Source organism: Pleurodeles waltl, chromosome 1_2 (genome assembly GCF_031143425.1).
Source record: "Pleurodeles waltl isolate 20211129_DDA chromosome 1_2, aPleWal1.hap1.20221129, whole genome shotgun sequence".
NCBI classification, from domain to species: domain Eukaryota; kingdom Metazoa; phylum Chordata; class Amphibia; order Caudata; family Salamandridae; genus Pleurodeles; species Pleurodeles waltl.
Genome location: NC_090437.1, coordinates 964,862,501 through 964,890,131, shown reverse-complemented (window position 1 = coordinate 964,890,131; position 27,631 = coordinate 964,862,501). Strand labels below are relative to the sequence as shown.

At 46.8% G+C, this 27,631-nt stretch overlaps 1 protein-coding gene across 1 annotated transcript in view; it reads right to left on the bottom strand.

Annotated features, from left to right (window-relative positions):
* Window positions 1–27,631, bottom strand: part of PDCL2 (phosducin like 2) — a 403,093-nt gene that overhangs the window by 319,537 nt on the left and 55,925 nt on the right. The window contains exon 3 of the mRNA XM_069205848.1: window positions 17,531–17,621. Coding sequence (XP_069061949.1) covers window positions 17,531–17,621 — 91 coding nt within the window. The remainder of the gene's footprint in view (window positions 1–17,530; window positions 17,622–27,631) is intronic.

Sequence of the window (27,631 nt, the reverse complement as noted above, 5' to 3'; positions counted from 1 at the left end):
GACAATTTGTGGAATCTAGTTGTGTGATCAGGTATTGGCTGAGTAGTCCAGCAAATGCAAAGTCTTAGATCACACCGCTGCCACAAATGTAGGAAGTTGGCTCTGTATATACTATTTCAAAGTAAGAAATAGTGTGCACAGAGTCCAAGGGTTCCCCTTAGAGGTAAGATAGTGGCAAAAAGAGATAATTCTAATGCTCTATTTTGTGGTAGTGTGGTGGAGCAGTAGGCATATCAGAGGGTAGTGTTAAGCATTTGTTGTTCACACACAGGCAATAAATGAGGAACACACACTCAAAGACTTACTCCAGGCCAATAGTTTTTTTAAATAAACAAATATATTTTCTTAGTTTATTTTAAGAACCACAGGTTCAAGATTTACAAGTAATACTTCAAATGAAAGGTATTTCACTTAGGTACTCTAGGAACTTTGAATAATCACAATATCATGTACAGTCTTTGTAAAAATGGCAATAAGCTATTTTAAAAGTGGACACAGTGCAAAAATCAACAGTTCCTGGGGAAAAGGTAAGTAAAGGTTAAGTTTGCAGGTAAGTAAAACACTTACATGTCTCAAAGTTGGGTCCAAGGTAGCCCACCGTTGGGGGTTCAAGTCAACCCCAAAGTTACCACACCAGCAGCTCAGGGCCAGTCAGGTGCAGAGGTCAAAGTGGCGCCCAAAACACATAGGCTTCAATGGAGAACAGGGGTGCCCCAGTTCCAGTCTGCCAGCAGGTAAGTACCCGCGTCCTCGGGGGGCAGACCAGGGGGTTTTGTAGGGCACCAGGGGGGACACAAGCAGGCACAGAAAGTACACCCTCAGCGGCACAGGGGCAGCCGGGTGCAGTGTGCAAACAGGCGTCGGGTTTTAGATAGGAAGTAATGGAGGAACCCAGGGGTCACTTCAGCGCTGCAGGCAGGCACAGGGGGGGCTTCTCGGGGTAGCCACCACCTGGGCTAGGTAGAGGGTCGCCTGGGGGTCGCTCCTGCACTGGAGTTCGGTTCCTTGAGGTCCTGGAGGCTGAGGGTTCAGTGTTGGTTCCAGGCGTCAGGTCCCTTGTTACAGGCAGTCACGGTCAGGTTGAGCCTCTGGATTTCCTCTGCAGGCGGCGCTATGGGGGCTCAGAGGGGTCGTCTCTGGCTACTCACAGGCTCACAGTCGCCGGGGAGTCCTCCCTGTAGTGTTGATTTTCCGCAGGTCGAGCTGGGGGCGTCGGGTGCAGAGTGGAAAGTCTCACGCTTCCAGCGGGAAACGTGAAGTCTTTAAAGTTGTTTCTTTGTTGCAAGAAAGTTGCAGGTTGTTGAACAGGGCCGCTGTTCACGGGAGTTTCTTGGTCCTTGGTTGCAGGGCAGTCCTCTGAGGCTGCAGAGGTCTCTGGTCCCTGTTGGATGCGTCGCTGTTGCAGTTTTCTTCGAAGTTGGGAGACAGGCCGGTAGGGCTGGGGCCAAAGCAGTTGTCGTCTCCGTCTTCACTGCAGGGCTTCAGGTCAGCAGTCCTTCTTCTTGTTAAGGTTGCAGGAATCTAGTTTCCTAGGTTATGGGGAGCCCCTAAATACTGAATTTAGGGGTGTGTTTACGTCTGGGAGGGCAGTGCTACTGTCCTTGAGGGTGGCTACACCCGCTTTGTGTCTCCTCCCTGTGGGGAGGGGGGCACATCCCTAATCCTAATCTGTGGAGTTCGTGTTTGACAAACTCCCAGACCATATACTCTTATGGCTACCCTGCACTTACAATGTATAAGGTTTTGCTTTGACACTGTAGGGGCATAGTGCTCATGCACATATGCCCTCACCTGTGGTATAGTGCACCCTGCCTTAGGGCTGTAAGGCCTGCTAGAGGGATGACTTACCTATGCCACAGGCAGTGTGAGGTTGGCATGGCACTCTGAGGGGAGTGCCATGTCGACTTAGTCATTTTCTCCCCACCAGCACACACAAGCTGTGAAGCAGTGTGCATGTGCTGAGTGAGGGGTCCCCAAGGTGGCATAAACCATGCTGCAGCCCTTAGAGACCTTCCATGGCATCAGGGCCCTTGGTACCAGGGGTACCAGTTACAAGGGACTTACCTGGGTGCCAGGGTTGTGCCAATTGTGGAGACAAAGGTACAGAACATCAGGAGCACGAGTCCTGAACCTCCAGACTCTCCGGAGTCGGATGCCGAGAGAGAAATCCTCGGTCCCCAGGAGCCACTCTATATCTTCTTGCCACCGATCTGTTTACAGCAGTCGAAGATACCTGCTTCCTCCATACTTCCAGGATTGGTTCTGTAAGAGCCTCATTGAACGGAAGGAGTGGTTCCGCAGCAGCCGAAGCAGGATGCAAGACTTCCATCACAATGTTCGTCTTTACCACAGCTGCCGGTAGTGGAAGGTCCAGAAAGTCTGCCGCCTTCCTTATCACTGTATGGAACGAGGCAACCTCCTCAGTAAATTCCCCAGGAGAGGCTAAATCCCACTCAGAGGAAGTATCAAGACCACTCGTGGAATCCAAACCCTAAAAGTCTCCCAGGGGCTCAGCGATCTCTCCTTCCTCCAGGAGCTGCCTTCTATACTCTTGCTCCTCCAAAAGCCTCAGAGCCCTTCTTCTTGAGTGCAGCTCGGCCTCTATCCTCGGCGTCGACATAGAATTGGCCGATTCCGACGACCTCAGCACGCCGGCGAGGTCCTCTTATTGCTACGATGACGTCAGACCGAGTCGCGTGGGAGTTGGGCAATAGTGACGCCCTCATCGACATGCAGAGATGGGAAGAAAATTTCCGTCCAATGCTGGCGCATTGGGAGAATTCATTAGGTGAGAAATCCACAGGTAGTTGTATCCATCAGAAAATTCTAAAATCGAAGTCAGGAAATGTTTTAAAGGACCTAAAAGAGGTCAGTACAAGTGTAGAATAACCAGCAGGAACAACACTTTTAAATATTATACTAAACATTCCTGAACGAAGCAACAGGCTAACAATTCCCTGGGATGCCAATCCTAAAAAGACAAATTGGCAGAACATGTAGAACAGCTAGGTAACTACCAATAGCACCTAACAAATATGAAGATACAGACACACTTGCTAATCCCACAGAAAAAGACAACAGCTGTCACCTATTTTATGATATGCTATTGAATTCCCCTAATACTAACAACATGAAACAAAACTAGCCCCACAATTGGATTAATTGAGCATAGTTCTGTTGGGTGCCTGCACAGGTCTGGCCACAGATGCCCACCAAAATACTACATTCCATGTTGGAATGTGTATGACAACACTATGGTGGTCATTACAACCTCGGCGGTCTTTTAAGAAGACCGCAGAGGGACCACCGTGCGGAAGACCGCCAGTAGTGGCGGTTTGCCGCTCGGCGTATTATGACCGTTGGCTGCTCTCCGTCGTTTTTCCAACGGAGAGCTGCCAACAGCCATCCTTGCGGGCGGCAGGGAAGTGGAGGTTGCTCCACCTCCACCGCCACGCCAACAGAACACTGCCGAGCTAATCACGTCCTGTGATTCTGCGCGGCGGTGTTCTGTTGGCGATGTGGTGTTGGCGGAGCTGCCCCCATGGCTCCCGTCCCCTCCCGGAGGATCGACGGAACAGGTAAGTCGATCATCCGTTAGGGAAGGGGGGTGGGGGGTGTTGTGTGTTGTGTGGGTGCATGGGGGTGTGCATCTGTGTATGTAGGGGGGTGTGTGAGTGCGTGTTTGCTTGCGGGGGGTTGCGTGTTTCGGAAATGTGTGTGTGAATGTGGGTGTCTGACTGTGTGTGTGGATGTTGGCATGTATGTCGGTGTGTGTGCGTGTATGTGTGTTGGTGGTGCCTGCGTGCGTGTTGGGTGTGTATGTGTAAGGTAATGTCGGGGGTCGGGGTGTGGAGGGGGGCCCTGCCACCTTTGGGGGGTGGCAGGGGTGGTGGGGGGTGTAGGGGAGGGAGTCGGGGTGGGGATGGGGGGTGGGGGAGACCCCTATCAGTGCTAGGGAAGGAATTCCCTGGCACTGATAGTGCTTACCGCCATGGATTTCATGGCGGTTCCTACCGCTGGAAATCCACGGCGGTAAGCCGGGTCACAATACCGGCGGCGGTATTGTCACGGCCACCGGGCTGGAGACCCAGGTCTTCAGCCCTGCGGTCGTCTCCGCCCTGGCAGGCGGAACGGGGAAGCGGCAGATGACCATGGCGGTAACCGCCATGGTCATAATACTAAAAAAAAGACCGCCAGCCTGTTGGCGGTCTTACCTCCGCTTTAACATCGTCCGCCAGGGTTGTAATGACCCCCTATGTCCCAAGAACCAAAGACAAATAATGCAGTGGAAGGGCGGCACAATTCCTTTCAAGGAACACTTGCAGGAACCCAATCTACACTCTACCAAGTCCTTGCAAAACATATAAATATCAACCTTCCAGAAGCTAAGAAAAAAACAGTTTCAATCCAACCCAAACCAAAAATCTCTACACAAACGGAACGAAAACATGAACTCCAAGCATTCAAAGTTAGGTTCTTTACTAACAACCCAGGCATACCATATCTAGACTCAATAGCAAGATCCGTACTTTAAAAACACGCTAAACATCAACACCATGTAATCTCCCTAAAATACAAACATGTATACTTTATTAATATTATTAAAAATATATGTAAAGTACTAATCTGGAAAAAATAATTCAAAAGACAAAAAATCAGATTGACAGTTAATACTAGCTATATTACAAATTTAAAAATAAATACATATACAATGCATAATAACCTACATTATTTTAAATTGACAAAGACTTTTCTACCAACTACAAAATTTGCTAATACCACACGAGTCAAATATTTGAAGCAGCCACTGAAAACCTAACAAAATAGAAAGAAAAAATATTTCTCCAGGAAAACCAAATAGTCAAGGAAAAAGAAAAAATAGTCGGTTACGTTACAAAAGCCAACTCTATTTGTTTGAAAAAATTTATTGAGGTTACAAATAAAATCTGAAATCTGAAACTGTGAAGGAAAATATATAAACCCCATTCATAAAACAATGCACAGTCAAAAAGTATTAAAATCAATGATAAACACTTAAATACACTAATAAAATACAGATAAACATTACATTGCACAATACGCCGTACCTCAATACTGTGTAAACCAAAAATAAAAATGAAAATGCACTGAAAGAACGAGTTACTTACCTTCGGTAACGACTTTTCTGGTGGATACATTAGCTACCTGTGGATTCCTCACCTCATGAATACTCCCATGGCGCCAGCATTCGACGGAAATCTTCTTACTAGTCTCTGCACGTCGACGAGGACGTCACTGTCGCCCACGCGACGCCGTCTGACGTCATACAGGCAATAAGAGGTCCTCGACGACGTGCGGACGTCAGTACCAATCATTTTTTACGTGCATGAGAACAACCAGGCAATGCAATGAAAGAGCAAGGCAACATCCATTATATTGTAAAAATACACCACATTGTATGAATAACTGTAAATCTTTTTATGTACATATATATATATATAAAACTCTCTCTTTTAAAATATATACACACACCAAGTATATACATAAAGATATATACATATATACATATATATATATAAATATATTATATATACATCTATTGCACCCTCAAAGACCAAGAGGAGCGCACTCAAGGATTACTTGGTAAGACCAGAAAGGCAACGGGGAGGCGGGTGGGACCGTGAGGAATCCACAGGTAGCTAATGTATCCACCAGAAAAGTCGTTACCGAAGGTAAGTAACTCGTTCTTCTGATGGATACAACTACCTGTGGATTCCTCACCTCATGAATAGAGTCCCAAAGCAGTACCACGCCCGGCGGTGGGTGCCTAAATGGTCAAACCAAGAAATCCTGCAGCACTGACCGTGCAAAATGGCCGTCCCTTCTAACCTCAGAATCCAAACAGTAATGTTTTGCAAAAGTGTGAAGGGACGACCAAGTTGCGGCCTTGCAGATGTCGACCACAGGAACACCTCTGGCCAAGGCCGAAGTGGCCGACTTAGCTCTGGTGGAATGAGCTCTAATGCCCTCAGGAGGATCCTTCTTTGCCAAAGAGTAACATATTTTAATGCAAAGAACAACCCACCTGGATAGTGTTCTCTTGTGGACTGCCTTTCCTCTCCTCTTGCCCACGTATCCAATAAACAGCTGATCCTCCAGCCTGAAATCCTTTGTTCTATCGATAAAGAAGCTCAACGCTCTCTTTGGGTCCAGACGGTGCAGTCTTTCTTCCTCTTTGGAAGGATGAGGCGGAGGATAGAACGTGGACAAAGTAATTGCCTGAGCCAAATGGAAGGGTGAAACAACCTTCGGGAGGAAAGCAGCCTTGGTCCTCAACACCACCTTATCCCCATAAAAAGTTGTAAAGGGGGTTTTACTGATAAGGCCTGCAACTCACTCACTCTCCTTGCTGATGTTATAGCTATCAGGAAGACTGTTTTTAAAACCAAATACCTCAAGGGGCAAGAATGCATAGGTTCAAAAGGGGACCCCATAAGGAAAGTCAGGACTAAGGACAAATCCCATTGCGGCATAACGAATGGCTTTAGAGGATATTGATTTAGAAGACCTTTCAAGAATCTGATAACAATAGGGGATTTAAATAAAGAAGGTTGGTCTGGAAGACATAAGAAGGCTGACATGGCCGATAAATAACCTTTAATGGTAGCCACTGCACAACCTTTCTGCGCCAGAGATAGAGCAAAAGACAAAACGTCCGATAGATGAGCATGCAAAGGATCAATCTGCCTCTCTCCACACCACGCAACAAATTTAGACCACCTATTAGCGTAGATAGATTTAGTGGAGTGTCGCCTGGCCGCTAATATAACATCCACTACCTCAGGCGGGAGAGAGAAGGAACTCAGGTTGCCCCGTTCAATCTCCAGGCATGTAGGTGCAGACTCTGGAGGTTGGGGTGTAGAACCTGCCCCTGCGACTGCGAGAGGAGGTCTGCCCTGAAAGGGAGACGGAGCGGCGGGCACATTGAGAGTTGGAGAAGGTCGGAGTACCACACCCTCCTTGGCCAATCCGGAGCTATTAAGATTACTAGAGCCCGGTCTTGGCGAATCTTCCTCAATACTCGAGGAATCAAGGGTATGGGAGGAAACGCGTAAAGCAACTGGCCGCACCAGGTCATTTGAAACGCGTCCCCCAACGCTTCCTGCATCGGATACTGAAGGCTGCAGAACAACGGACAATGCGCGTTCTCTCGAGTGGCGAACAGATCTACCCGAGGAAACCCCCACCTCTGGAAGATTAAACGGACTTGATCTGGATGGAGACGCCACTCGTGGTCTGCCGAGAAGCGGCGACTGAGACTGTCCGCACGCACGTTCAAAACTCCGGCCAGATGGTTTGCTATCAAGCAAATCCGATGGTCCTTTGCCCAGGACCATAGTCGAAGAGCTTCTCTGCAGAGAAGGTACGACCCCACTCCTCCCTGCTTGTTTATGTACCACATCGTGGTAGTATTGTCCGTTAGGACCTGTACCGACTGACCACGAAGGGAACGGAGGAAGGCCTTGAGAGCCAGACGTACAGCCCGTAATTCTAACAGATTGATGTGAAAAATCTGTTCCTCTGGAGACCAAAGACCTTTGATCTCCAGATCCCCCAGATGAGCTCCCCATCCTAGAGTGGAAGCATCCGTTATGACTGTGGCCACTGGTGGCGACTGCTGGAACGGCTTTCCTTGCGAAAGATTGTTGCTTACAATCCACCACTTCAAATCCACAGCAGCATCTCTGGAGATCTTGACAGTACCCTCTAGATCCCCTCTGTGTTGAGACCACTGCCTTCGGAGGCACCATTGAAGAGCCCTCATGTGCCAGCGAGCATGCGTGACCAACAGAATGCAGGAGGCAAAAAGACCGAGCAGACGAAGGACCTTGAGGACTGGAACTACCGCTCCATTTCGAAACATTGGAACCAAATCCTGAATATCTTGAATCCGCTGAGGCGGAGGAAAGGCCCGACCCAATGTTGTATCCAGTACTGCCCCTATGAACAGGAGGCGCTGAGAGGGCTCTAGGTGAGATTTGGGCTCGTTCACCGAAAAACCCAGGTCGAACAACAACTGGGTTGTTGACTGCAGATGACGCAACACAAGCTCCGGGGACTTGGCTTTGATCAACCAGTCATCCAAGTAAGGGAATACTGCTATCCCCTTCCTTCTGAGCTCTGCCGCAACCACCGACATCACCTTCGTGAAGACTCGAGGTGCTGAAGTAAGACCAAACGGAAGGACCGCAAACTGATAGTGTTGCGATCCCACCACAAACCGGAGATACTTCCTGTGTGACTTGAGTATCGGGATATGAAAGTAAGCATCCTGCAAGTCGACAGACACCATCCAGTCTTCCATGTTCAACGCCAAAAGCACCTGTGCTAGGGTCAGCATCTTGAACTTTTCCTGCTTGAGGAACCAATTCAAGATCCTCAGGTCCAGAATTGGTCTCAAACGACCATCCTTCTTGGGAATCAGGAAATACCTTGAGTAAACTCCTTGACCCCTTTCCTGCTCCGGGACCAACTCCACCGCGCCCTTTAAAAGGAGGACTTCTACCTCCTGTTCTAGCAACAGGAGGTGTTCTTGTGAACAATACGAAGGGCGGGGCGGGATGAGGGGTGGAAACTCCCGAAAAGGAAGGGTGTAGCCTTTTCCCACAACACTGAGAACCCAATTGTCCGACGTAACAGTCTCCCATTTGGTGAGAAAATGCTGTAATCTTCCCCCTACAGGAGAGGCGTGAGTTGGAAATGGTGGAAGCCTAAGGCTGCTTCCCCTGCTGCACCCCGCCAGAGGATGAGGAAGAGGCAGAGTGCTGCTGAGAGGCTCCTCTGGTGCGGACCCTACCTCTCCCCCTAAAAGATCTATAGGGATGGGAAGAGGCAGGTTGCTGATATCTTCCCCGAAAGGAAGAGGAGGAAGAGCCACGCCCAAATCCACGAAACCTCCTGAAAAATCTGGAAGAGGCCGTGGAAGAATGAGCTTGGAGCCCTAACGACTTAGCCGTGGCCCTGCTTTCCTTAAAACGTTCCAAGGCCGAATCAGCCTTAGCCCCAAACAGTTTGTCCCCATCAAACGGGAGATCCAACAATGTGGACTGTACATCAGCCGAAAAGCCCGAGTTACGGAGCCAGGCCTGTCTCCTTGCCACCACAGTTGTGCCCATTGCTCTGGCTACCGAGTCGGTGGTATCCAGTCCCGTCTGGATAATTTGGGTCGCAGCAGCCTGGGCATTTGAGACAAGATCCAAAAGACCCTGGGGAAGCTCTGTAAACAAAGAGGAGATGTCATCCATCAGAGCATGAATATACCTCCCCAGGATACAGGTTGCATTGGTGGCTTTTAACGCCAGACTGCAGGACGAAAAAATCTTCTTCGACTGCGCCTCTAGCTTCTTTGAATCTCTGTCCCCAGGCACCGTCGGAAAAGAACCAGGCGCTGACTTGGACGAACAGGAGGCCTGCACCACCAAGCTCTCCGGCGTAGGGTGCCTGGACAGAAAACCAGGGTCAGTTGGAGCCGCCCGATACCTCCTGGCCGCGGCTCTGTGAACTGCTGGGGAAGATGCCGGCCTCTTCTACACCTCTAAAACCGGATCCAGCAGAGCGTCATTAAAAGGTAACAGAGGCTCCGCTGCGGCTGAGGCCGGATGTAACACCTCTGTCAAAAGGTTTTGTTTCGCCTCCACCACCGGCAAAGGCAGGTCCAAAAAACTAGCTGCCTTCCGTACCACTGCATGAAAGGAAGCAGCCTCCTCAGTATATTCCCCCGGGGACGAAAGGTCCCACTCAGGGGAAGTGTCCAGCCCACTGGCCGACTCCAGTCCACGCAGCCCATCACCTGAGTCCTCTAGCTCTCCTTCCTCTAGGGCTCGTTGGTACTCCTGCTCTTCTAGTACCCGGAGAGCACGTCTCCTTGAATGCAGTCGTTGCTCAATCCGCGGAGTCGACAATGCCTCTGCGGAAGTCGGAGATCGGCGCCGATCTTCCGAAGCCACCGACGCCGCATCCGGCGCCATAGGTAACTTCGGCGCCGACTGAAGAGCAGTTGAAACGGATGGACCCACCGGAGTCACAGGCCGAAATCTCGACGTCGACGGGATCGAAATCCCTGGGGCCAATCCTTCCGAAGCCACCGGAGCGGCCACCGGCGCCGACACTGGCGCCGAGCCCACGTTCCCAAACGGGAGAAAGGGCTTAAAGGGTGCCGGCTGAAGAGGCGCAGGATCACCCAAAGAAAAGGCCAAAGGCCCAGCCGGAGCACCCCCTGGAGCCATCTGTTGGAAGATGGCATACATCGCATTCAAGAATGCGGAACTATCGGCTCCAGGGGTGGGAAAAGCCGGATACTGGGGTGCCTGTCTCGGAGGCGACCCCGACGCCGGCCTCGGCGTCTGCGCCGGAGAAAACACTTGAGGCTCCAATACCTCAATCACCGACGCCTGTCCAGGTGAAGTTGGAGACGCCGGAGAAGGCAACGGCGTCGAAGGATGCGGCATAACCGTGGGGCTGACCTCCCATGTTCTTCGGCGCCGATCCGGAGACCTGGAACGAGCCTCCCTTGAATGACGCCGAGATTCTCTACGGCGCCGGGAGTCTCGATGACGCCGATGTCTTGGAGAAGACTTCTTGTGATGCTTCTCCTTTGACTTGGCCATAAACAGCTTCGCCTCACGTTCTTTAAGAGCCTTTGGATTCATGTGCTGACATGGATCACAAGTCGAGACGTCGTGGTCGGAGCTCAAACACCAAAGGCAATCGGAATGAGGATCCGTCACCGACATCTTGCCTCCACACTCACGACAAGGCTTAAATCCAGACTTTCTCTGCGACATTATTTCCACAGCGAAAGACTACGCAGCAAGATATACACTGTAACCGCAAGAGTAACAGTTGCTCCCTCGAAGATAACCGTTTCGAATGCACGGAAAAAAGGGAACTGACGTCCGCACGTCGTCGAGGACCTCTTATTGCCTGTATGACGTCAGACGGCGTCGCGTGGGCGACAGTGACGTCCTCGTCGACGTGCAGAGACTAGTAAGAAGATTTCCGTCGAATGCTGGCGCCATGGGAGTATTCATGAGGTGAGGAATCCACAGGTAGTTGTATCCATCAGAACAATAGCTACTTACAAAGACCAACCTAAGTCTAAACTCCTCTCACACACTACTCAATCAATCAATCAGTCATATGTAAAGTGCAGCACTATCACCCGTAGGGGTATGTGGGAACTGAGGGTGCTGTGTCTACATTGAAGAGCTATGTCTTGAGCCTTCTTCTGAAAACCGCCAAGGAGGGAGCTGTCCAGAGATGGAGGGGCAGGTTGTTCCAGGGCTTTGCTGCGAAGTAGGCGAAGGAGCGGCCCCTGCTGCGGGTGCGATGGATGCTGCGGGTGTGTGCGACTTTGAGCATGGCGGAGTGCAGCTGTCTTCCTGGGACGTGGAAGCTTAGTTGGTGGCTGATGTAGGCCAGCCCTTGATTATGTAGAGCTTTGTACGCCAGTATGAGGATTTTGAACTAGCATCTCTTCTGGATTGGGATCCAGTGGAGGTCCTAGAGGTAAGGGTGATGCTGGTCCATTTGGGAAAGTTCAGGATACGTCTGGCTGTGGTGTTCTGTAAGGTCTGGAGTGTTTTGAGCAGCTTGGTTGAAATTCTGACATATAGAGTATTGCCGTAGTCAAGACTGCTGGTTACGAGTGCATGTGTAGAAGTTTTTCTAGTATTGGTTGGGATCCATTTAAAGATTCGGCAGAGCATTCGAAGTACCTAGAAACAGGAGTAGGCTACTGAGTTTACATGCTATTTCAGGGACAGTTGGCTCTCTAGGATGATGCAGCGGTTTGGCACGTGGTCAGATGGAGTGGATGTTGGTCCGAGTTCTGCTGGCCACCAGCTATGGTCCCATGCAGAGGTGTTCTTTCCGAAGATCAGGACTTCCGTTTTGTCAGTGTTAAGTTTGAGGCAGGTGTCTTTCATCCATGTAGCTACGTTGGTCATGGCACTGTTGAAGTTGCTTTTGGCGATGTGGAGGTCCTCGGTGAGTGAGAGGATCAGTTGGGTATCGTTGGAGTAGGAGACTATGGCCCTCATTCCGACCCTGGCGGTTTCAAACCGCCAGGGTGGAGGACCGCGGGAGCACCGCCGACAGGCCGGCGGTGCTCCAATGGGCATTCCGACCGCGGCGGTAAAGCCGCGGTCGGACCGGCAACACTGGCGGTCTCCCGCCAGTGTACCGCCGCCCATAGGAATCCTCCAAGGCGGCGCAGCTAGCTGCGCCGCCGAGGGGATTCCAACCCCCCCTACCGCCATCCAGTTCCCGGCGGTTCTCCCGCCGGGAACCGGATGGTGGTAGGGGGGGTCGCGGGGCCCCTGGGGGCCCCTGCAGTGCCCATGCCACCGGCATGGGCACTGCAGGGGCCCCCGTAAGAGGGCCCCTAAATGTATTTCACTGTCTGCTTCGCAGACAGTGAAATACGCGACGGGTGCAACTGCACCCGTCGCACAGCTTCCACTCCGCCGGCTCGATTCCGAGCCGGCTTCATCGTGGAAGCCTCTTTCCCGCTGGGCTGGCGGGCGGCCTGAAGGCGGGCGCCCGCCAGCCCAGCGGGAAAGTCAGAATCACCGCCGCGGTCTTTCGACCGCGGAACGGTATTCTGGCGGCCCCCGACAGGCCGGCGGCGACCGCCGCCGGCCAATGTCGGAATGAGGGCCTATGTTGGTCCGTGGGATCTAATGATGTCAGGGAGGGAAATCATGTAGATGTTAAAAAGAGTGGGGCTGAAGGAAGATTCTTGGGGTATGCCGTAGTTGATGGTCTTGGGTACGGGCGTTAAGGGAGGAAGGCAGATGATCTGAGTGTGGCCTGAGAGAAAATAGGCATTCCAATTGAGGGTGTTCTGTTGAATACCTACGTTGTGGAGCCTCTTGAAGAGAGCATGGTGGGAGACTGTATCAAACACTGCAGAGAGATCCAGTAGGGTTAGTGCTGCCATTTTCCCCCGGCCGAGGAGGGTCCTATTGTCATCCATAGTGGATCAAAGCGGCTTCCACACTCTAGTTGACACAGAACCCTAATTGTGAGGAGTCTAGAAGGTGGTTTCGTTCTGGGTGTTCGGCGAGCTGTTGGTTGATGGCTGTTTTGAGTTCTTTGGCAGGGTAGGGGAGCAAGGAGATCAGTCTATAATTTTTGAGGTCGCTGGTGTTAGCGGATGGTTTCTTCTGGAGGGGTCCTAACCTCTGTGTGCTTCTATCCGTCTGGAAAAGATGCTGTGGAGATGGAGGTGTTGAAGATGCTGGTTAGTTCCATGCTCATGGTGTTGGTTCTGAAGTTGAAGTGACAATGAGGGCAGGGGTCGGTGGGTGCCCCTGAGTGGATGGTCGCCATCATGGCTGTGGTGGTCTGAGTGGTGATTGGGGCCCACTTGGTCATCGTTTGGCTGGTAATTGCTGTTTGAGGGAGGTCATCCAGGTTGGAAGTGGTGGGTTGGGGGTCGAATTGTTGTAGATGGTGGTGATCTTGCTGTGGAAGTAGTCTCAGAGGGTGTTGCAGAGGTCCTGGGATGGGTTGATGGTGGCTTCTGTGGCTGTCGGGTTGGAGAATTCCTTGATGATTTTGAAGAGTTCCTTCGTGTGGTTGGCTGTGGTGTCAATGTGGGTGGTGATAGCTGCTCTCTTGGCTGTCTTGATAGGACAGTGGTAGTTGTTGAGGGCTGCCTTGTGAGCAGCTCTTTCGGAGGGGTCTTTGGTTGTGTGCCATTGTTTCTCGAGTCACATTGCGTTTGGCGTTTCTGAGCTCTGGCATGTACCAACTTGCTTGCTTAGAGGTGTTTTTGCTTAGAAAATAAGTTAGAAATAGTGTTATTTGACCCGGATACCAGCAATGAGAAACTGCAATCTTAATTTCCACTAACCGCCTAAAATGACAAAGGAAGACTACAAAATCACAGAAACTGGAAATATTGGCAGAAGAATTAAAATAAAACAAGATTTCTATTCCATAGAAATCAATGTTAAAAAATATTTTACTTATTAATTTACAAAATAATAAACAGAATGTTACAAAAGTTACCAAAAACAATTCAGTGTTTTAAACAATGTACAGCATGTTTCATGTAGAAATAGAGGTTAATAAGACTGATACAAATATAACACCCATGTTTTCAGTACTTTGTAGTATGTTATATTCAAACAATATAAGTAATGTAAAAAATGACTGTACAAGTTCTTAAAAACTGTATAACTCCAAATAAAAATGTACGTACATTACAACTATAATATGGGCCTGATTACGACCATGGCGGATGGGATACTCTGTCACAAATGTGACGGACATCTCATCCGCCATTTTACAAGTTCCATAGGATATATTGTAACTTGTAATGTGGTGGACGGGATATCTGTCACGTTTGTGATAGAATATCCTATCTGGCAAAATCATATTCAGGCCCTATATGTTGAAATGCAATTATTTGAACATAAGATATTATTTAAAAAAATATATATAAATATTCCCAAAAACCTAGAATTATTCGAAAATTAGGCACAGTAAAAATGGTATACAATAAAAGAGATGTTTAAAAAATGTATATAATAATAAAATGTTAAAAGGTATACTTTATATAAAACTATATTCATTAACAAACTATCTACACGATATATAGCAATAATTTTTTAATGCACAAAATAAAAAATGCAAACAAATGCTTAGAGTTTTTGGAGATCACATTTTCTATTCCCAATAAAAACATAGCCTGAATGGAGAAAATGGTATACAAGGGGAAAGTCTAAGTTACTACTTCCGTTCCAAACTTCACAAAATGCACTTTGGGGGGAGGGGGCAGATTGTCTATTCACACATTGGTGAAAGTGTTTGACTTTGGAAGGGGGGTCATATTTATTTTTCCCACTCCATATTTACCCACAATGGAAATAAATTTGGACTGAGTGGGGGGCAGATTTACCATTCCAACTCCAAACCTAGCCACATTAGGGAAAGTGTTTGGCTTTGGGGGCTTCAAATATACTATTCCAATTCCTCCTAACCACATTGGGGAAAGTGTTGGACTTTGAGGGCTTCAGGGCTATCATTGTAATTCCAAACTTAACCACATTGAGTAAAGTGTTGGTTCTAGGGACTGGTCAATTTTACTATTCCCACTCCACACCTAACCACAAAAGGGAAAGTGTTGGACTCTGGGGAGTCTAAAGTTACTATTTCAACTCCACACATACCCACATGTTATATAGGTATATCAGTAGTATGTTATATAGGTGTAGTTTTCCCGAAAATATATCCTGTGGAACATTTAAATGATCCTGTATGGGAAATTAATTCTAGACCTAAATAAGATGCTAGTGCTGAGCAGGTAGTGGGAGACATATTTGGTGCAATGATTCCACCTGTATGTATACCTTTAAATGACAAAAAGATTAGAAAGTTGTCTAGTGTAGTGGATAATCTGTCCACCAGTACAGTAGGAGCTTTATTGGCTGTGGATACTGAAATGGTATCTGTGAGATCCATGGTTCTGCAATTTCGTCTTGAGTTAGACCTTCTCCTCACCAAAAAGGCAGAGTCTGCAGGATGTTCTTTGTATGCCTTATGCTACTCAGGCTGATCCTATTCCGGTGTTTCAGCTTGCCAGTTATAATTCTGTATCTTTATAATATTATAATATGATATGCACCTATATTGGATTGATTACTAATTTGTAATAAGCCCACTAAACTTTAATTACCAATTCCTGGTCCTCACTGTGTGGCCAAATGGGCTCCATGCAAGTTAAATTGTAAATTGGTTATTTAACTCCCTTGCTTTCTAGTCAATTAAAAAGATCCATCAGATGAAGATTGACTACCACTTCCATGTGCACTCCATCAAACTGGCTTTAGCTTGGTTAAAAGTGTGCCCAGTTGTTTAGCTTGAGAGGCTGTTTTGGTTCCCAAACTTTGGCTGAAATCTCACTGTATGTGTTAAAGCCATGAGATTTAGTGGCCATCTTGGGCAGAGAGAAGCTATTCAAGATGAATCTGCCCCCTCTTCTTACTTCCAGGAGATGCTGATCCAGCATGGCAGTAGTAGCGTGCAGGATAGCTTCTGGGGACTTGAGTCTGCAGTAGCAAGATTTGGCTTGAAATACAGGTTGAAGACTACAATCATGTGTTTAGGAGTGGAATTCATTGTTTCAAAGGAATATAAAGGCAGAATGAGAACACTGATCATTAACATGGAAGTAAGACTAGACAGTGTTGTTTTTTCTTGCTAGAATACATAGCATATATTTAAGGATTACATTAAGAATTGAAAGGAAAGGAGATCCCTTTGGGGAAAGATGTTGACTCATATTCATGACCAGTTAATGAGTACTTTACAGTTCATTTTGCAGGTTACTTGACAAGAGCTAAAAAGTAAAAGATGTTCTTGGAGGTTTGATGAAAGACCTAAGCTAGGAGAAGGGCTTTGTGATTGTAACAAAGAGCATTAGGTCGTGAATCCGAGTTTAAAATGACTACGCACTGAAAAAAACAATCATACCTGTACAAATGTGTGTATTCTCAATATGGTTGATAACCTTGCAATATGACTGTACCACTCATAAACGGTTCACAATAACTGTGGTTTATCATTACAGGGTTTCGGTTTAACCAGGACTCCGCTTCATTCCCATCGCTGGTCAAGGAGTAGCTGCATAAAAATAATGCTTATGCCACTGGGTTGTTTCCACATAAAGGTAGGAGAAGACTTTATTTAAATGCCATTAGGGAGAAAACACAAATGTTGAAATCATCAATAACAAGATTTCCCCTATCAGTAGAATTTACTCCCTTGCATCCCTATCCTAACTCACTCCCCCTTTATCTTGTAGCTGTTTGCAATTTGTAACAGTTGTGTGGCTACTGCTTAAAGGTTAGGGTGGCACGAGGTTCTACTCTACTCCTGCGTATGCATTTGGGACCTAACACCACATGCATATATACTTTGCCAGTAAAATCACAAATGCAATTATTTCTCATAGGTGTCACATTCAAAAATTAGGTTTAACATGAACAGTTTACAATTTACATACATAACTTAGTAATAGCACCCTAACATCATCCTCACAATCTGTCTGATTATTGCATAACAACATCACTTTCTGATCACTAGATAATAGAGTTTTCCACAATCCAATGATCTCTATTTGAAACTAATGAGATTTGCAATTTTCGTTGAATATATTTGACTGAAAATCACTAGAGCTTGGGAAAATTCTCTCTTCTCCTCTAAACAAGGTACTGTGCATGCAGTTTTAATAAAGTGAGGGTTTATTGTGAATAGTTTTTAAAGAAAGAACGAATGAAGTCATGTGAAAAAAGACAATCAGTTAAAAAACAATTATGATCATATATCTTGATTGTACGCTGGATATTACTCAAATTAGTACGATATTCACATATAGGAAATGTTTTCTAGCACATTTCCTTATTCACAGACATATTAGTTGGTGATATAAAGCAGTGGGGGGTTTTAATGAAATTTTTTTGTTCACATTTTATTTTACCTGTACTGTTCAATAGCTCTTTCATCATCTTCATCAAACTCATCTTCAGCTTCTTTTAAATCTTGAAGAGTCATTCTTTCATAAGGTTTGCCTGACGGAAAGACAACATTTACAGTAGAATGTGCCATCTTTCCCATTAAATATAACACACAGATTCCAGAATTCTGTACAGTCCCTAATACTCAACAACAGATGTGTTCATTATTATAAAGGCATCTGCTTAGTATCTTACAAAGCAAGAATAGTTATAGTCATATTTTTCAAGTCTATGAAACATTTACTTTGTCACTGTATGGAAATCTCTTTCCTTGTCAGTACCTCACTTGAAATGCTCTGGCCACCAGTGCATCCATAAGATTGCCCTGCACTTAATATTAACAACAAGGAAATAGGATCAGTTATACCATTAAGGTTTTCACAAATCAAGGTTATTGAAGATTCTCAAGTCAATAGAAATACCTTAGAATTCCAACAGTGATCAAAAAGAAGAAGCTCATTTACCTGTAGAAAAGACACTCTTCCCTCCAGCGCTTTTTCAATGATACCATATTGGTACTCCTACCCTTTATAGTTTAACCTGAAGAAATTATTAATTAACTGTAGGTCAGGTTCTGGATTGTAGGGATATTCATTGGAAACATAAACATTAGAATAAGTTCCTCCTGTATGCGGGGGTCCCAGAACATTTAGTTTACACATTTATCTTTAAACAACCATAAATTCCCCAACATTTTCACTATTCCAAATTAAAACCCCTTATTTAAAATTACATTCCTGCATCTTTTAGTCTAAACTGCTGCCTAAGTCTGTCTATAATGAGGGAAAGAGAATGCAGGATAGCTTAACATTGGAATTACAAAAAAACAAACTGACCATTTAAGACATCTGAAGGCTTCCAGCCCTATGGTTCCTTGTACAGGCAGTTGCCTCTCAGAGTCACGTCTTTTTCACAGAAATATAGAGATGTACAGAAACTAAGCTCATTGCACTTTATTCCACATGACTGGGAAACAGTTGGGAGGGTAGAGGTTCATTTGTTCAATGAAGATCACCACAATACAGAAAGAGGACAAGAACTACAAGTGTGTAGTCATTTATTTTGTACTCTAGGATCTTCATTCATAATCATAAATGTTAGAAATTCCTTAATATTCTCAATCTCTCTTCTTAAGAAAGAAGGTGCAGCAATCTAATAAAAATAAACTATTACACCATTCTATGTAAAGCATTGAGTGAAGATTTTTAATGGTAGCTTGATCTACAATGTAATGAGCTCTGATTGTCTCCATTTCAAATAATGGTGAGCACCCACTTGATGCCTGTAATAATTTGTCACCTGTGTAGATGTTGTGAAATACAATCCCTACTGGAGTGGCATATAGGGGTGAGGATTTTAGGATGGAAAAGTAATTTACTGGAATTGGATAGAGATCGTCCAGAAAAATTAGCTGATAGTGGTTTGCTGGAGGAATTCTATCTTTAGCTCTACCTCTACTGATGGAAGTATCTCTGCTATTGTTGTTGCTGATGATGCATTTGGTAGGCTCATCGAAGGAATTGAACTCTCTGGCTCTGGTAACATCAGCAGTCCTTGTGAAAGAAATGCAATCTAATGCACATGTTTGCACTACTTAATGGGAACTGCTTTTGAGGTGTAAACGTTGTTCTTCATGCGGATCATGACCTCCTCTGGTGTTAGGAATGTAAGGCACAGCTAAGATGACTATCTCAGTCTAGTGCTATGTCAGTAACTTTACACTGTGAGCTCAATTAAGTCAAGAGAGCCAGTTATTAGCTGATTAGGTATCAGCACAGACTCCTGTACCAAACCCAGAGCTAATATGTTCATTTTTCAGAAAGCTCTTCTGTAAATATTTGCATTGTTTTCTATAGAGCAGCAGCGGTGGAAGATTTAAAGGTTTTGGCAGTTGTGCAACATATCCTTTTTCAAGCGGCATCCATCCTCTTGCTTTCTTTGTTCGGTGAAGCAGATCTTGGGAAATGATGCATGACTTTTTCAGACAAGTGAGACTGTAGCAGAGTGTGGTTTAGATCAGGTTGCAGAAGGCCAGGTCATGTTCTGTATGTCTTTAGAAGCCTAGGAGCCATGCGTTGATCACTGCAGGCATAAGGCATGTCTCCTGCTCCTATGCTTAACATAACATACCTGGCACCAGAGGCAGTAAAGTCCTGGGTGCTGATCTTGTTTGCATAGTCTCTGTAATTAGTGAGACTGCAGTATGAGGCTGTTCTAATGAAATGTTGAGTTTCTCCATGCCTCACTCTAAGACGTCATGGAAGGTTGAGATGCCATCCAAAGAGGAACCTGTGTGTGGTGGACTGATGGATGGAGGGGCATGTAGGTTGACATTTCTGAGTCCCATTCAACTCACCTTGTAAGTGACCTTTTGTGTCTCTGCTTCCGCAGTGGTTGATACTCTCCTCTGGCAGAAGTCTCTTAGGAGACCTCTGAAGAGATGGATGTCTCTTTCTCATGTATAGCATTGAAGTCTACTTAGTGGTGTGATTCTTCGTGTTGTATGTGGAGGAAGTTGCAGAGGTCTCTGGTGTGATCTTTAAGGACACAGTACCAAGGGAAGCAGGCATTAAAACCAGTATGTGTGATAATGAGAAACTGTTCCTTGGTGATATAGTTTTTGACACCAATGAGTGTGACAGTGTTAGAGCCTCGATGTTGGTCTATGCTGCGTTACATAGTGAATGCTCTGACTTAACAAATACCTGGATGGCAAATGGTGTGAGATTGAATGGGTGGGAGATGAGGGTGTTTTGATGTAGAAGATTTACTCTGAGATGCTCAAAGTCAAGTGGGACCATGGCATTGCAATGTTTCTTTTTTCTGCTGTGCTCGATTTTCTCTTAATGGATTTTCCTCTTCGAGAGGACTTCAAGGACTGAGGGTCTAGTTCCAGTAAAAAAAACATTCTTCTCTGGAAATACTTTCAATCCTGTTTTGGTCCTTTGCCTGAAGTCTTCGAATATTCTTTAGAACTGATAATGCCTTACAGCTCACACCTGGGCCTTCCGGCCCTTTGTTTCACTGGCCGGACTGGAGGCAGACCTAGGGAAAGGGACCAACTGACCAGAACCAGTTTAGAGTTAGATGAAGAGTTCTCCCCCCACTTAAAGGCTTTCACTAGATAAAAATGGCAACCCCTGAACTTAAAATGACAACAGTGCTGGATCTGAGAAGATTCAGAAAAAGGACTTCTTTACTGTCTGAAGAAGAAAGATTTGGCATTCTTGCCTTAAACCCAGGACCCCAGAAGTGATTCCAAGCATCGGCTTGCTGACCTCCTGTGTGAGCTACAGGGACACAACAAACTTCCAGCGGTCTATCCTGACCAGCTCCAACTGGACCTGTTCTAGGCCCCTATGCTGGCCAGTGTGGAAGTGAGTCCTGACCCCCAAGTGCTGTCCTCAATGTCCTGGACCCTTGGTTGGAGTCAGAGTGTACTTTCCCCTGCCTAACTGAAGGTTTCACTGGATCCAACTTGAAGCAATGCAAAGCCCCGCAGAACCTTGCAGCTTCTCATCGAGAGCCTCACCAGATCAGACACAGAGCCCTGCACAGCCATGCTACACAGATCCTGACTGAAAGCTTCAATGGATCCGAGGGAAAGTGAAGCGAAGCCCCTCAGAGACTTGCCACACAGCTAAAAGCCTCGCTGTATTTGATGTATAGTGACCAAAGGCAGGACAGAGCATCACCATACAGCTGAAAGGCTCACCTGATTCAATGCCGAGCGATGCACAGCTCTGCAAAGCAACGCTGTCCAGACCCTGCACCACAGTCAGAAGGTAAAGCCCCTAGCAGGATGAAATTGGTCTTGTATCTAGCTGCCACCTCATCATAGATAGCCTGAACTTGAGATATTGGCCCTGTCTGGTGTGACCAGATGCATGCAGTTAGTGCTTAGTGACTTTTGGTGCCATTTTTTAGCTGACCCTTTAAAAACCTGTTATGCAGATTCTACTAATTAGATTGCTTTTGTTTTGGTGTCACTTTATTCATTAAAATATAATCTATTTTTCAAAGTAGGTTTGGGATTGTGTTTTTGTTGTGTTTACACTTTATTACTGTTTGAGTGCTTCGTAAATACTTTGCACATTGCCTCTGAGTTAAGCCTAACTGCTCTTCTGCCAAGCTACCAGAAGGTTAGGCAGAAGTTTACTTAGTGACTTCTGTGAGTCACGCTGGCAAGGACTGTGATTATTATTTGAAATTAGTTCTCACCCCCTTCAATCCGTAATCCAATTTCTTACATCCACTGTTTCAGCACTAACCCTTTTCAAAATGAACTCTATGGTGACTCAACAAAGACCAATTGACCTTTGAAAACAATACAATATACTTGATATGGCCAGTCTAAAACCAGCTGTTTCTAAGCACGTTCTCCATATGTCACAAACAGCTACCTCATCACCCTCAGCTATTTTATCGAAATAAAAGCATATTGCTTGCTTCATATTAAGGGTATGTGTAGTTTGGTGCCAGAATATTGTAAATTTATACAGAAATAGTGTGTCCCAAATGTTATTTACAAATTATTTGCCAGTTGGAGTTAATAACTGCAACTATATACCCAGAGGTACAAGGTTTTGTCAACAACATTTTGGATGCAATATTTCTGTCAGATGATATTTTTGTTAACAGTATTTATACAATATATTGTATGTAAAGCCTGCCCAACTGCAAAAAAGTTTGACACAGAAGCAGAAATGGAGGAACTCTCAAAGATATACGCAGTAACACGTACGGGGCTGTCACATTCCAGATAAGTGCAAAATAGAAACCTCTCTTTAATTGCAAAACATTTTCCTTTTCGGAAACGAATTTTTTTTACAATATTTGCTATAAATCGTTCAGAGTATGGTCATTGCAAAAAAGAGGTTGCTCATTCAACACTCAAACTAAATTAAGTAAACACAAAATAACAAGGGATGGAAAAGAGCTGTAATTTCTTTCAGAACTTTGCTAACATTAAAACCATTGTCAGATTCTAACATATCCAGGTAAGAGGAAGGAGAGAGTCTCTTTCAGTGAAGTCTGAGAGGAACCAATGTTATGCAATTTTTTTCTCCTCTACTCTGCAGAAATGCAACATCGCCATAGTTGGAATTTTTATGTCAAGACTTGTAAAAAAACTTGGATTATCAATAAAAAAACAGTAGATTTTGTTTTTACTTTAAACTATGAGCCTAAAGAACGAGTTACTTACCTTCGGTAACGACTTTTCTGGTGGATACATTAGCTACCTGTGGATTCCTCACCTCATGAATACTCCCATGGCGCCAGCATTCAACGGAAATCTTCTTACTAGTCTCTGCACGTCGACGAGGACGTCACTGTCTCGCACGCGACGCCGTCTGACGTCATACAGGCAATAAGAGGTCCTCGACGACGTGCGGACGTCAGTACCAATCATTTTTTACGTGCATGAGAACAACCAGGCAATGCAATGAAAGAACAAAGCAACATCCATTATATTGTAAAAATACACCACATTGTATGAATAACTGTAAATCTTTTTTATGTACATATATATATATATATATATAAAACTCTTTCTTTTAAAAATATATACACACACCAAGTATATACATAAAGATATATACACATATACCTATATATATATAAATATATTATATATATACATCTATTGCACCCTCAAAGATCAAGAGGAGCTCACTCAAGGATTACTTGGCAAGACCATAAAGGCAACGGGGAGGCGGGTGGGACCGTGAGGAATCCACAGGTAGCTAATGTATCCACCAGAAAAGTCGTTACCGAAGGTAAGTAACTCGTTCTTCTGATGGATACAACTACCTGTGGATTCCTCACCTCATGAATAGAGTCCCAAAGCAGTACCACGCCCGGCGGTGGGTGCCTAAATGGTCAAACCAAGAAATCCTGCAGCACTGACCGTGCAAAATGGCCGTCCCTTCTAACCTCAGAATCTAAACAGTAATGTTTTGCAAAAGTGTGAAGGGACGACCAAGTTGCGGCCTTGCAGATGTCGACCACAGGAACACCTCTGGCTAAGGCCGAAGTGGCCGACTTAGCTCTGGTGGAATGAGCTCTAATGCCCTCAGGAGGATCCTTCTTTGCCAAAGAGTAACATATTTTAATGCAAAGAACAACCCACCTGGATAGTGTTCTCTTGTGGACTGCCTTTCCTCTCCTCTTGCCCACGTATCCAATAAACAGCTGATCCTCCAGCCTGAAATCCTTTGTTCTATCGATAAAGAAGCTCAACGCTCTCTTTGGATCCAGACGGTGCAGTCTTTCTTCCTCTTTGGAAGGATGAGGCGGAGGATAGAACGTGGACAAAGTAATTGCCTGAGCCAAATGGAAGGGTGAAACAACCTTCGGGAGGAAAGCAGCCTTGGTCCTCAACACCACCTTATCCCCATAAAAAGTTGTATAAGGGGGTTTTACTGATAAGGCCTGCAACTCACTCACTCTCCTTGCTGATGTTATAGCTATCAGGAAGACTGTTTTTAAAAACAAATACCTCAAGGGGCAAGAATGCATAGGTTCAAAAGGGGACCCCATAAGGAAAGTCAGGACTAAGGACAAATCCCATTGCGGCATAACGAATGGCTTTGGAGGATATTGATTTAGAAGACCTTTCAAGAATCTGATAACAATAGGGGATTTAAATAAAGATGGTTGGTCTGGAAGACATATGAAGGCTGACAAGGCCGATAAATAACCTTTAATGGTAGCCACTGCACAACCTTTCTGCGCCAGAGATAGAGCAAAAGACAAAACGTCCGATAGATGAGCTTGTAAAGGATCAATCTGCCTCTCTCCACACCACGCAACAAATTTAGACCACCTATTAGCGTAGATAGATTTAGTGGAGTGTCGCCTGGCCGCTAATATAACATCCACTACCTCAGGCGGGAGAGAGAAGGAACTCAGGTTGCCCCGTTCAATCTCCAGGCATGTAGGTGCAGACTCTGGAGGTTGGGGTGTAGAACCTGCCCCTGCGACTGCGAGAGGAGGTCTGCCCTGAAAGGGAGACGGAGCGGCGGGCACATTGAGAGTTGGAGAAGGTCGGAGTACCACACCCTCCTTGGCCAATCCGGAGCTATTACGATTACTAGAGCCCGGTCTTGGCGAATCTTCCTCAATACTCGAGGAATCAAGGGTATGGGAGGAAACGCGTAAAGCAACTGGCCGCACCAGGTCATTTGAAACGCGTCCCCCAACGCTTCCTGCATCGGATACTGAAGGCTGCAGAACAACGGACAATGCGCGTTCTCTCGAGTGGCGAACAGATCTACCCGAGGAAACCCCCACTTCTGGAAGATTAAACTGACTTGATCTGGATGGAGACGCCACTCGTGGTCTGCCGAGAAGTGGCGACTGAGACTGTCCGCACGCACGTTCAAGACTCCGGCCAGATGGTTTGCTATCAAGCAAATCCGATGGTCCTTTGCCCAGGACCATAGTCGAAGAGCTTCTCTGCAGAGAAGGTACGACCCCACTCCTCCCTGCTTGTTTATGTACCACATCGTGGTAGTATTGTCCGTTAGGACCTGTACCGACTGACCACGAAGGGAAGGGAGGAAGGCCTTGAGAGCCAGACGTACAGCCCGTAACTCTAACAGATTGATGTGAAAAATCTGTTCCTCTGGAGACCAAAGACCTTTGATCTCCAGATCCCCCAGATGAGCTCCCCACCCTAGAGTGGAAGCACCCGTTATGACTGTGGCCACTGGTGGCGACTGCTGGAACGGTTTTCCTTGTGAAAGATTGTTGCTTGCAATCCACCACTTCAAATCCACAGCAGCATCTCTGGAGATCTTGACAGTACCCTCTAGATCCCCTCTGTGTTGAGACCACTGCCTTCGGAGGCACCACTGAAGAGCCCTCATGTGCCAGCGAGCATGCGTGACCAACAGAATGCAGGAGGCAAAAAGACCGAGCAGACGAAGGACCTTGAGGACTGGAACTACCGCTCCATTTCGAAACATTGGAACCAAATCCTGAATATCTTGAATCCGCGGAGGCGGAGGAAAGGCCCGACCCAATGTCGTATCCAGTACTGCCCCTATGAACAGGAGGCGCTGAGAGGGCTCCAGGTGAGATTTGGGCTCGTTCACCGAAAAGCCCAGGTCGAACAACAACTGGGTTGTTGACTGCAGATGACGCAACACAAGCTCCGGGGACTTGGCTTTGATCAACCAATCGTCCAAGTAAGGGAATACTGCTATCCCCTTCCTTCTGAGCTCTGCCGCAACCACCGACATCACCTTCGTGAAGACTCGAGGTGCTGAAGTAAGACCAAACGGAAGGACCGCAAACTGGTAGTGTTGCGATCCCACCACAAACCGGAGATACTTCCTGTGTGACTTGAGTATCGGGATATGAAAGTAAGCATCCTGCAAGTCGACAGACACCATCCAGTCTTCCATGTTCAACGCCAAAAGCACCTGTGCTAGGGTCAGCATCTTGAACTTTTCCTGCTTGAGGAACCAATTCAAGATCCTCAGGTCCAGAATTGGTCTCAAACGACCATCCTTCTTGGGAATCAGGAAATACCTTGAGTAAACTCCTTGACCCCTTTCCTGCTCCGGGACCAACTCCACCGCGCCCTTTAAAAGGAGGACTTCTACCTCCTGTTCTAGCAACAGGAGGTGTTCTTGTGAACAATACGAAGGGCGGGGCGGGATGAGGGGCGGAAACTCCCGAAAGGGAAGGGTGTAGCCTTTTCCCACAACACTGAGAACCCAAGTGTCCGACGTAACAGTCTCCCATTTGGTGAGAAAATGCTGTAATCTTCCCCCTACAGGAGAGGAGTGAGTGGGAAATGGTGGAAGCCTAAGGCTGCTTCCCCTGCTGCACCCCGCCAGAGGATGAGGAAGAGGCAGAGTGCTGCTGAGAGGCTCCCCTGGTGCGGACCCTACCCCTCCCCCTAAAAGATCTATATGGATGGGAAGAGGCAGGTTGCTGATATCTTCCCCGAAAGGAAGAGGAGGAAGAGCCACGCCCAAATCCACGAAACCTCCTGAAGAATCTGGAAGAGGCCGTGGAAGAAGGAGCTTGGAGTCCCAACGACTTAGCCGTGGCCCTGCTCTCCTTAAAACGTTCCAAGGCCGAATCAGCCTTAGCCCCAAACAGTTTGTCCCCATCAAACGGGAGATCCAACAATGTGGACTGTACATCTGCCGAAAAGCCCGAGTTACGGAGCCAGGCCTGTCTCCTTTCCACCACAGTTGTGCCCATTGCTCTGGCTACCGAGTCGGTGGTATCCAGTCCCGTCTGGATAATTTGGGTCGCAGCAGCCTGGGCATCAGAGACAAGATCCAAAAGACCCTGGGGAAGCTCTGTAAACGAAGAGGAGATGTCATCCATCAGAGCATGAATATACCTCCCCAGGATACAGGTCGCATTAGTGGCTTTTAACGCCAGACTGCAGGACGAAAAAATCTTCTTCGACTGCGCCTCTAGCTTTTTTGAGTCTCTGTCCCCAGGCACCGTCGGGAAAGATCCAGGCGCTGATTTGGACGAACAGGAGGCCTGCACAACCAAGCTCTCCGGCGTAGGGTGCCTAGATAGGAAACCAGGATCAGTTGGAGCCGTCCAATACCTCCTGGCCACGGCTCTGTGAACTGCTGGGGAAGATGCCGGCTTCTTCCACACCTCTAAAACCGGATCCAGCAGAGCGTCATTAAAAGGTAATAGAGGCTCCGCCGCGGCTGAGGCCGGATGCAACACCTCTGTCAAAAGGTTTTGTTTCGCCTCCACCACCGGCAAAGGCAGGTCCAAAAAACTAGCTGCCTTCCGTACCACTGTATGAAAGGAAGCAGCTTCCTCGGTATATTCCCCCGGGGACGAAAGGTCCCACTCAGGGGAAGTGTCCAGCCCACTGGCCGACTCCAGTCCACGCAGCCCATCACCCGAGTCCTCTAGCTCTCCTTCCTCTAGGGCTCGTTGGTACTCCTGCTCCTCTAGTACCCGGAGAGCACGCCTCCTTGAATGCAGTCGTTGCTCAATCCGCGGAGTCGACAACACCTCCGCCGAAGTCGGAGATCGGCGCCGATCTTCCGAAGCCACCGACGCCG